General features: G+C 35.5%; 1 protein-coding gene across 2 annotated transcripts in view; it reads right to left on the bottom strand.

Annotated features, from left to right (window-relative positions):
- The window catches only part of LOC117317960 (cyclin-dependent kinase 14-like), a 51,708-nt gene continuing 39,298 nt past the window's right edge, over positions 1-12,410 (bottom strand). The window contains exons 12-19 of one of the 2 annotated variants that reach the window (XR_004530279.1): positions 11,875-11,995; positions 11,066-11,159; positions 7,963-8,026; positions 7,363-7,463; positions 6,769-6,859; positions 6,242-6,381; positions 4,164-5,667; positions 1-4,112 (exon numbers count right to left, since the gene is read on the bottom strand). Coding sequence is in view for 1 of the 2 variants with exons in the window: in XM_033872929.1 (XP_033728820.1) it covers positions 6,257-6,381; positions 6,769-6,859; positions 7,363-7,463; positions 7,963-8,026; positions 11,066-11,159; positions 11,875-11,995 (596 nt within the window). In the remaining variant the exon portion in view is untranslated. Of the gene's footprint in view, positions 5,668-6,241; positions 6,382-6,768; positions 6,860-7,362; positions 7,464-7,962; positions 8,027-11,065; positions 11,160-11,874; positions 11,996-12,410 lie in introns of both variants that reach the window. The other variant, XM_033872929.1, reaches the window with a different exon arrangement.

Genomic DNA, 12,410 nt, shown 5'->3' on the forward strand with positions numbered 1-12,410 from the left:
TAAAATTGGATCAGTTTTATTTCTCTGACTCCTTAATAGTGAACTATATAACTCCCAAAAATGTAAACTATCAAGCTCAGAGTTTAGTTGTCTCAATTCTTTCACAAATGGTAAGATTTTGACAAGTAAGCAATTTCAGAGGTCAGGTGGGGTCACATAGTGAGCTAAGGTTGCTGTCTTAAAAATTAATTTAAGAGAAAATTTACATAAAACCCTCAATAGTTTCCATTAAATCTGAACAAGCTAGCAGGTTATCTCCCTTGAATGACCTCAACATCGATGACTAGCCAAATCTTACCAAATGTGAAGATTCACTAGATTTAAGTCCGCTGTATCACAGCTTTCAATTGTTAGGAAAACATAGCACATGAAAAAAGTTTATAAATGTTGAGCATGACACACAGCTTACTAGAATGAACTACAAAGTCTACAACTGTAATGAACTCTGCATTAGTTGACTAAGTTTACTCAAATAGATTAATTCACTAGCTCTACCAAGCGTATTAGGGTGAATTTAGATTTAAACTCAATGGACTGTAAACTAGTGAACTTGAAATATTCCTTTATACTTAGATTACTGTAGTACAAGTTTACAATTATAGTAGACAACCTTAGATAATTCTGTGATCATAAAATCACGAGAATTGCGGCATTTAACAGGGATAATCGACATTGTTTCACTTGGGGGCTTGCATACATGTATACTTTCCTGCAGTAAAAGGCGACAGATTTTTAAATGTTAAGAAAATGGCCTCAGCCTGGATTTGTTGAGAATTCGGATGTAAAACAGGCTTACTATAATAAATAAGGAACATGACATCAATCCACGTATGATAACAATTCAGATCTACACAATAGGATAATAAAAGACAATAATACATTATTTCAGTAAATACATCTTAACCGTGGTGAAATATACTTTGTATGATAAAGTGATGGTATTACGATGATACAAAACATGAAATTTCCCCTTTTTTACATCAAGTGGATTATTTTTAGTAAATCATCACACACTATCATATGAAAGCCTGTTGTCATAATATGACATATGCCCCTGTATAACTTTGTAACTGACCTGGCTATAGCCTGCTGATGTACCCAACATGGCCATATGAACAACTGTAGGACATTAAAAGTCACAGATAATGAAAGCCAGTCATTTTCGTATCAAAATTTGCTTTTTTCATTATAAAATACGGGAAATAAACGCGAGAGACATCACTACGTATCTCTGTCACTTGTAACACTGATTCACCACGCTCACCAATAAGCCCATGCTTATTGATAGGCCCAGCGTTATACAGATTTCACAGGCAACTGTCACAAGTAAATTGGTTTTATACCCATTTAATTATACTTGCCCATCCCCACATTTCTATATATAAGACGAATTGATTTCGAAAATTCTTTTAAAAAGTAACTTCCACCGCGCGGTACATGGTACAACAAGTCTTCACGAAACATCAGCACTACTTCCGACAGAATCATGTAACATAACAATGGAATAAAATCGGTGACAATCATGTCGACACAAATACATCATATTATGCAAAGGATTATGGCACACACTAAAACAATGGAAGCAAGATGGAGCATGTAAACAAAGGCAGGAACCACGAGGCCTGTTAAGTATAGAGGTCGCAGTTCGTGTTGATAAAAATTGAAAAGGTCCCCAATTTAATCTGAAAAGAAACGTATATATAATACCCAGAGCGAACCTTGGAAGGTAATTATAAACTACAACCTGTATACAGAAAATACCTCAATCATGTTCCATGCCTGTGTGCATTCAAATAAAGTTTATGCTTGGTTGTCGCATGATTTAACATACACAATATGGAAATAAACAAATCTAAGTCATTGACATGGAAGACAAAAAAATAATTGGTGTGAATGTTTGGACATATATCCAAAAATAGCACTATAACACAACTAAAAATGTAAGCATGGTGTCGGGACAAAAACTCTGGAATCACAATTTGTTCTAATAAACACACCTCTTGGGTGCCTGAAATAACAGCTGTAGTTGTTCTAATAAACACCCCCAAGGTGCCTGGAATCACAGCTGTATTTGTTCCAATAAACACCCTCTAGGGTGCCTGGAATCACAGCTGTATTTGTTCTAATAAACACACCTCTTGGGTGCCTGAAATAACAGCTGTAGTTGTTCTAATAAACATCCCCTATGATGCCCGGAATCACAGCTGTATTTGCTCTAATAAACACCCCAAGGTACCTGGAATCACAGCTGTATTTGTTCTAATAAACACCCTCTAGGGTGCCTGGAATTACAGCTGTAGTTGTTCTAATAAACACCCTCTAGGATGCTTGGAATCACAGCTGTAGTTGTTCTAATAAACAACCCCCTATGGGTTGAAATGGGTTATCAATTACAATGTTGCTTTCCCAGGAAGCATGCGAAACAAAAATGGGTTTGTTGGCAGATGTCAGTTGACAATAGTACCTAGAAAGAACTCTGGGATCACATGTTTTTTTTACATTGGGGTCATTTACGGATCTAATGCTGTAAATCCAACAATAAAAATTCAATTAAATCATGTATCACAAGTTTCAAGGTCATCGTCAATGCTTTGTCGATATTGTCTTGTTTGATACAAATATCAATGACAATTATATCAATTATCGATATGCTAATGGAAATGTATTTGATTATTACCTTTAACCTAATTAATAACTCATTAACATTATATATTCATAACAGGTCATTTTAAAATACAAACTGTTGGGGTAAATTAATGTAAGTATTTAAATGACAGTTCCATTTCCAGTATATTAATTGTAACTTTTTGCCGATCACCGTATTTTGAAGGGAGACTCTACATTTTTTTAGCCTAAATTAGACTTTAAACCCGATTTGAAAAAGAGCAGTTTCAAACAGTTTTATGGTATTAAAGGGATATTCGGCACAAGTTAGGATTTCATATGACGCTTTAATAAATTTTTTTACAAAAGTATCTTGAAAGGAGCATATTAACCCATCTAAGAAATTTCACATTTGTGGAATATCCCTTAAACTTATCCATTGAAGGTTTGTAAAATGTACTTTTGGTGTAAAATTTGAAAATTTTACCATCTTCAAGAGTTACTGCACAAATATATTACACATTCTCTGTAATTCTGACAATTAACAATTGTAACAATCCAACTGGTCGGAACGGCCAACAAGCTGTCACGTTTCCCTCCCAGTAACATTTTATCTATCTGATAGTGTATCTCGTATATAATTATATATGATGGTTTTGTTTATATTTCATCATGGCTAAATTTAAAATTGTTCACAAACATTCTACAAATAAAAACAGAACCATCTGCTCTGTCTTTTCGACACACAGAATGATAAGACAACGTTGTCTTCATACATTTATAAAGATACATGGCAAAAAATGAAACTTGTGTCCTCAGTCACGGTTTTGATTCATAATAATGGTTCATATATAAAGGAAATATTTTATCACAAACTATGTATAAACTGTACACAATACTGACGGTAAGAACAAATATTGCCACTTTAAGTAAATAAATCACAGCAGAGCACTAATAATAAAATCTCTATCAAGCAAGAAAAACAAAATGGGATGCAAAAACAATGTCAGCAGCTAATAATCGGCAGATACAAAGCAAAAAATCGGACTAGGACTTTGTCATGACTAACTTATGTAGTGTCATTTGTAACCAGCATCTAGGGACAGTGCAACTACAAAAGGACAGTGACCTTAATAATAATAGTATCTAGGAAGAGTTTCCATGGCAACTACAAAACGACAATGACCTTGGTAACAGTATCTAGGAAGGGTTTCCATGGCAACTACGAAAGGACAGTGACCTTGGTAACAGTATCTAGGAAGAGTTTCCATGGTAACTACAAAATGACAGTTACCTTGGTAACAGTATCTTGAGAGTTTCCATGGCAACTACGAAAGGACAGTGACCTAGCTTGCTAACAGTATCTAGGTAGAGTTGCCATGGCAACTACAAAAGACAATGACCTTGATAACAGTATCTTGGGACAGTTGCCATGTTGACTACAAAAGGACAGTGACCTTGGCATCAGTACCTAGACAGTTGCTATGGTGACTTTGAAGTACAGTGACCTTGGCATCAGTATCTAGACAGTTGCTATGGTGACTTTGAAGTACAGTGACCTTGGCATCAGTATCTAGACAGTTGCTTTTGTTACTGTATAAATGAACAATGGTCACAGTATTTATCTATCATTAGTGTCAAGTGACAGAAGTTTGAATATGGAAATATCCATTTTACTAAATAAAACTTTTGCAGCAAAAAAAAGTACAAAATTTTGATTCAATTTCTCTTTCATTTGATTTCACTTCTTTAGTTAAGAGCATTAGATTAAAGTACACATTTGAATCATTATGCTGTTGTGAGCAAACAGTACAGCTTCCCGTTGGGAGGAAGTATTTAGCAAATAGCCTTAATTCATGTCAGAATGGTGACATACACCCATAATGCATCTCAGTAAGGTGACATACACCCATAATGCATCTCAGTAAGGTAGCATATAGCCTTAATTCATCTCAGTAAGGTGGCATATAGCCTTAATTCATCTCAGTAAGGTGGCATATAGCCTTAATTCATCTCAGTAAGGTGACATATAGCCTTAATTCATCTCAGTAAGGTAACATACACCCATAATGCATCTCAGTAAGGTGACATACACCCATAATGCATCTCAGTAAGGTAGCATATAGCCTTAATTCATCTCAGTAAGGTAGCATATAGCCTTAATTCATCTCAGTAAGGTGACATATAGCCTTAATTCATCTCAGTAAGGTGGCATATAGCCTTAATGCATCTCAGTAAGGTAGCATATAGCCTTAATTCATCTCAATAAGGTGGCATATAGCCTTAACCCCTTTCAACCCTAAGAAACTTTAGTAGACTGCCATTCATTCATCATTTGAAGTCCAATATGTTCAGTAGGGGTAAAAGGGTTAATTCACCTCAATTATTAATCCTGATAACAGTATTTTATGATAGCATTGATGAAGATGAAATACTTATCCTATAAGTCAATATTTACTGGTAACTTACATTTTATAACTAATTTACTACACTTACACATGCATACAAGAGATTTCTAAATAACATACACAAAATTTTGTCGTACATACATGTAGTACAGACTGGTATGTTATCAAGGATATTAAAAATGGACCAATGAGGATTTAGGACACATAAAATCTGTCCAATGAGGATGTATCTTACAATACAAAATATTGCCAACATAAAAACCCTAGAAATATTCTCAGGATTGCTTAGAAGACACAATTATACAGTAACAATACATGAAACATGAAATCCTTTTAAGAGAATGGAAAGTTTCTGGTCAAGTTTAGATCTAAACAGGCGGAAACATCCAGTCCATAACAGTCACGGTGATGATCGGCGAATAATCACAAACATCACGACACGAAGATAAGTAACAACACTTTAGGGAGATGATCAGCGGTAACACCTCCAAAAACTGACACAGGTGGAGGAATGTAGCGATGACAGCAATGACAGCAATGACAGCGATGGCGATTATATAAATTTGGGTCAGTACAACTTCAGAGGGCGCAGTACACCCTCTTGCATATAACAACTTAGTCGCACGTTCTTCCGTCCTAGTCTGCATTCACGCTTCTGTAACATACAAGAGGCATGATGGGCCTGTATCATTTATCTGTTATGTTGATCCAAGTCATTCATGAGGATGGTAATTTAAATCATTTAGATTTCATGAAAACTTTATTTCGCAAAATTACCTCTTCAGGCATATTCCCGAATAGATGATTTCACGATTGCTGATCTGAGATATTTTAAATTCGCGAACGATGAGCTATGAGAGTCATGGGCTCTGCAAGACTCTTATATAGGTAGACGATACCTTGGCCTTCATTCGAAGGTGTTATTTTCAGATAATTAAATCAAATAATCGTGAAAGATATGAATTTGTGATTCCCTCTCCTCGAGTATTAATGCTGACATAGACCCCATGATAAATATAAGTCAGATTCAGAGTAACGTGAATATCTCTTCATTCTAATCAGAGACTAGGCTAATTAAATTCATTTCAACAAATTTTGTAGACATTCATCTCAGCAAGCTTCTTTTAAAATTAAACATGAAAATTTAGCTTAAATCTCAAAATTTGAAAATTTCACTGATTAAACTAGATTAAACTGTGGTCGATGTTGGCTGATTTACAGGATATTACCTTGTCTTTAGAAGATTAAACTTTGAGAGTAGTTCGTATTCTGGTCCGTTCTCTGGGTCGGTTGGGAGAAATAGTCGGGGCAATGAGTTCATCTAGTTCTGGTAAGAGCTTCAATCCCGGAATGTTAAAAATAGAGGCCACTGAAAAAATACAGAAGTTTTGTAAATCTATAACGTTGTAATTTATAAGTGTTAACAAGGTACGACAAGTGCAATCAATGATTGCGAAAGCTCACCGGTGGCAGCAATCACACTATGCATTCATTTTTTTTTGTATGTATAAGCATGTCATGTCCCGACACTTTATCACTAGCCCTCCATGTCTGTGTTACAAGTTCGAAACCTACGTAGGGCAGTTGCCAGGTACTGACCATAGGCCGGTGGTTTTTCTCCAGGTACTCCGGCTTTCCTCCACCTCTAAAACTTGGCACGTCCTTAAATGACCCTGGCTGTTAATAGGACGTTAAACAAAAATAAACCAGACCAAAGGGACACTACTCTAAATAAACTGATGTCAGTGTCACTCACCGTCTGGAAGTTCATAAATCTTTGGGGGTAGATCTGCAAAGTACTCTGAATGTAGGGCTTTCTTGGCAGAAATCCTTTGGTAAGGATCCATCTTAAAGACAAAAACAGCATTAATGACGACATCAACACACTCTTCAGAAATACTAACAGTATTTCAAACATCTGTGTTGTTACGTAGACTATAGTTAAAGGTTTATGACTAACAATACCTAGGACAGCTTGGTCGTGTAGAGTGAGATTTATTCTTAGAGATTTCCCGAATTAGGCCCTGAAAACTTTGAATGAATACTATGCATTTAAAAATTCAAGGTTTATCACAACAGGTTTGATGCCCTCATTTCCATAATCAACTTTGGAACTGAACTCATCATGTAAGCCTCTGTTTCCATAGTAAGCCCCCTTCTTCATTTTGGCAGAATCATCAATCTTAAGATAGCAAGCTAAAAGTGGTTTAAAAAGAAGTCTTCCCCAAACTTTAATAAGGGGTGGAGGATTATTTGAGGATAAATAGGAAAAGTTTCAGAATGAACTGATCCTTGTCCAGCTGTCGTACCAAGTTCTGTGATATGTTCGCGAGGCAGTATGCAGTCTTACCTGTAGGAACTGGGAGGCAAGGCGCGTGGCATGTGGAATGAACCCCAGTTTAGGGATGACTGTGTCCAGAGGGCAGGGCATTGGGTACAACACAAACTTTTCTGGAAAAGACCATAGAAGTCATCATAAAAACCCACAGAAATCACTAACAGAGTTAATAGAACTAGGCTAAGAATATGAACTTTTCTGAAATATAACATAGACATCATCTAAGACAACGGTTTCATTACAGACGCTGTAGATCTAGAATACAAATTTTTCTGAAACAGATCATAAATGACATCTACAGTATTACACCACAGAAGTAACTGACAGAGGTTACAGATCTAGCATATAAACTTTTCTGAAACAGATAGTAGATCCTGTAGTACTACTTTTCTGAAACAAATCATAGCTAGTGCAAAGAATAGCACACCCTATAATACTACTTTTCTGAAACAGATCATAGTGCAAATAATAGCAAAGAATAGCAAAGTTCATGCAAAGAATAGCAAAGTTCATGTTCTGTTAAGAAAATCACAAACTGGAATCAGTATAACGATGTGCAAAATATATCTACGTCGAGTGGGCACATATGACAATTTGTTAATGTATACTTACTGAGGTCGTAGTGTGGGTACTTCGAGACACCTTCCCAGCCCTGGTCTGTTGGTGTGCCCAGTGCCTATAATAAGCATGCAATACTAAATCAGCTTATTTCATCACTTAAATATATATCAAGGCTTTTCCAGTAAAACATCTACCCCACCACAGGACTCCAGTAAAACATCTACCCCACCCCATGACTCCAGTAAAACATCTACCCTACCCCAGGACTCCAGTAAAACATCTACCCCACCCCAGGACTCCAGTAAACATCTACCCCACCCCATGACTCAAGTAAACGTCTACCCCGCCCCATGACTCCAGTAAAACGTCTACCCCACCCCATGACTCCAGTAAAACGTCTACCCCACTCCAGGACTCCAGTAAAACATCTACCCCACCCCAGGACTCCAGTAAACATCTACCCCACCCCAGGACTCCAGTAAAACATCTACCCCACCCCAGGACTCCAGTAAAACATCTACCCCACCCCAGGACTCCAGTAAAACATCTACCCCGCCCCAGGACTCCAGTAAAACGTCTACCCCACCCCAGGACTCCAGTAAAACATCTACCCCACTCCAGGACTCCAGTAAAACATCTACCCCACCCCATGACTCCAGTAAAACGTCTACCCCACCCCAGGACTCCAGTAAAACATCTACCCCACCCCATGACTCCAGTAAAACGTCTACCCCACTCCAGGACTCCAGTAAAACGTCTACCCCGCCCCATGACTCCAGTAAAACGTCTACCCCGCCCCATGACTCCAGTAAAACGTCTACCCCGCCCCATGACTCCAGTAAAACGTCTACCCCGCCCCATGACTCCAGTAAAACGTCTACCCCTCCCAAGGACTCCAGGTTTGGTTAAGGGGTACCACCTATAGAATTTATTTAATAAATTAAATCGAATTAATAGGAAGGTAATCCAACCATGTATAGAAGTGATATTTTGTGCAGTCCTGGAGTCAGGTAGATATTTTAATGGAATAGCCCTCAGTATTCCCTAATCATTAATTCATCATCACTAAATCAGCTTATTGTATCATAACTAGCTCAGTTTTCCTTATTTACGATCACTAAATGAGCTTATTGCATCAATAAAACTACCTCTGTTTTCCTTATTTACAATCACTAAATGAACTTATTGTATCAATAGACCTTTCTCAGTTTTCCTTATTTACAATAACTAAATGAGCTTATTGTATCAATAAAACTACCTCAGTTTTCCTTATTTACGATCACTAAATGAGCTTATTGCATCAATAAAACTACCTCTGTATTTCTTATTTACGATCACTAAATGAGCTTATTGTATCAATAAAACTACCTCAGTTTTCTTTATTTACGATCACTAAATGGGCTTCTTGTATCATAACTACCTCAGTTTTCCTTATTTACAATCACTAAATCAGCTTATTGTATCAATAAAACTACCTCTGTATTCCTTATTTACGATCACTAAATGAGCTTATTGTATCAATAAAACTACCTCAGTTTTCTTTATTTACGATCACTAAATGGGCTTATTGTATCATAACTACCTCAGTTTTTCCTTATTAACAATCACTAAATCAGCTTATTGTATCAATAAAACTACCTCTGTATTTCTTATTTATGATCACTAAATGAGCTTATTGTATCAATAAAACTACCTCTGTATTCCTTATTTACGATCACTAAATGAGCTTATTGTATCAATAAAACTACCTCAGTTTTCTTTATTTACGATCACTAAATGGGCTTATTGTATCATAACTACCTCAGTTTTTCCTTATTTACAATCACTAAATCAGCTTATTGTATCAATAAAACTACCTCTGTATTTCTTATTTATGATCACTAAATGAGCTTATTGTATCAATAAATCACTAAATGAGCTTATTGTATCAATAAATCACTAAATGAGCTGATTGTATCAATAAAACTACCTCTGTATTTCTTATTTACGATCACTAAATGAGCTTATTGTATCAATAAAACTACCTCAGTTTTCTTTATTTACGATCACTAAATGAGCTTATTGTATCAATAAAACTACCTCAGTTTTCTTTATTTACGATCACTAAATGGGCTTATTGTATCATAACTACCTCAGTTTTCCTTATTTACAATCACTAAATCAGCTTATTGTATCAATAAAACTACCTCTGTATTTCTTTTTTACCATCACTAAATCAGCTTATTGCACCAATATACTTAGCATTTTAGTTATTTAATTGTTTGAACAAAATTGGTAGTCCTTTACCCCAGCATGTTACAGGCTATCTGTTGGACCCTGCTCATTAAGCTCACTTGCTTTTTGTTCATGTGAGCTAAATTAAAAACCAACATGTTTGTGATATCAATCTGATTGTAGAGATCAAAGATTTATTTCATTCATTCATATATAGAGGATATTGAATGGTTTCCCGTTTAATATAACATATATTTCACAAGTATGACAGAATATTGATATTTTCATGAGTGTGAAGCACGAGTGAAAAATGTCTAAATGTTCCGTCATACGAGTGAAATAATTGTTATGTTAAACGGAAAACCATTCAATTTTCTCTTATTGCATTTTATATACTTAAAAACAAAATTAAAAACATCAAAAATTACTAGTGTCAAAAAGTGCATGAATCAGTAATGACGTCATCTCTTTGTGACGTTACTCCACGTCAACTTGACGGCGCCATTTTGAAAGGACTGATCAGCGCAATGTAAGCGTTTTCTGCTGTTATCAGAGAATCTGTGCATGAATAGCTAACGTCAAGTGAGCATTTTGTCAAAAACTAGTCTAAATATTTCAGAAATTCAGCAAAATTACCAATTAATCTATCTTTGCTTCGATTGGAAAAATCAGCAATTTTCAATGAGGTGAATACAAAGGTTTGCTCTGATTGGTTAAAAGCGAAAAACTTTAATTTTCACTGCAAAATCTTATATTTTCACTGCTCAACACTGCAGTGAAAATATAAGTTTTATTAACTCAATAAATTTCTATATTTCGCTGGCAAAAATGCAATAAACTTATATATTACAACACCTGATACAAATGATAATATCACAGATCTTCTGATAACTGATTAAAGATGTTCGTATATATGCATGAGATGAGTTACTGTTTTTACCCTGAAAATCTTGTCCAGTTGATCGACAGAGTCCTTCATGCCAGGAAAGGTGGCCATGCCAGATATCATCTCCGTGAAAATACAACCCACACCCCTGTTAGGAAAGAAATTGACTTAAACGTACTAAGGCAAAAATAAAATATTATCTCCGTGAAAATACAACCCACACCCCTGTTAGGAAAAAAATTGACTTAACATACCACTGCAAAAATCAAATATCTAGATAAAAAGCGCCCTCTTATAGCATAAAAGTTTGGTATGAAATTTTGAGGAAGGCTAATGTGAACCATTTTCAAATTACTATTTCAAAATTTATGATGCTGCACAAATAAGAAGTTGACTTATTTGTGAGAAGGAAATTTACTTAAAAGTTTAATAAATATTGATATTTTGATTACTACTACAAATAAACATGAAAATTTTATGATTATTATTTCAAAGCGAAAATAATTGGCTAGTAATTCTGTCAGGACCACAGTTATCTCCCCTGAATCCTGTCAGGACCACAGTTATCTCCCCTGAATCCTGTCAGGACCACAGTTATCTCCCCTGAATCCTGTAAGTGTGTAGATGCCATCTACATACTACATGTATTTACAATAGATTTAATTTTATTTATATTCTGTTAAAGTAACTACAAACTACAGAAAATAGCAGATTTCTGCCAAATCTCTGAAAAATTTAACTGCCATTTTTTTAAGTAAAATGTGAGACGCTTTAACTACAAAATAGGAAAAATTAGTGTGTACATCATTACACAAATGAATGAGAGTTCAGATTAATTTATCGACTGTTTTACGTTGACTGACCACATGTCCAGTGACGTGGAGTAGTTCGTAGAGCCCAGGAGGACATCCGGAGGCCTATACCACAAGGTCACGACCTCGTGGGAGTAGGTGTGACTAGGGATGGACTTAGCTCGAGCTAACCCTGTATAAAACAAAAAATTATTTTCACAAAATTCAGTGGCAATAACTGTTAACTGTAACGAGACCCTTTACAGAAGTCCCCCAAAGTTGCTGATGAAGCTTACGAAAATACCGTTTCTTAATCATAAGTCATAATACCTTTAAACACCATTTTTTACTTATCATAATGTTTAAAGTTTTTTTAAGGTTCCAAAGACTTTTATATCAAAGAATGAATTTTAGTAGGTCGTGGTTGTACAATCTTCAAAATTGTCATGAACAGCATGAATTCAATTAAACAATAAACACAGACAAATGCAATTGTATTCTGACAAGTTTTTTTTCAGAAGAATGATAAATATTTTACATGACGTCAGAAATATGGACATATCTAGATCTGTGACATCAATGACCTTTCTTTTTCATAATTTTACTGA

This window comes from Pecten maximus, chromosome 19 (genome assembly GCF_902652985.1).
Source record: "Pecten maximus chromosome 19, xPecMax1.1, whole genome shotgun sequence".
NCBI classification, from domain to species: domain Eukaryota; kingdom Metazoa; phylum Mollusca; class Bivalvia; order Pectinida; family Pectinidae; genus Pecten; species Pecten maximus.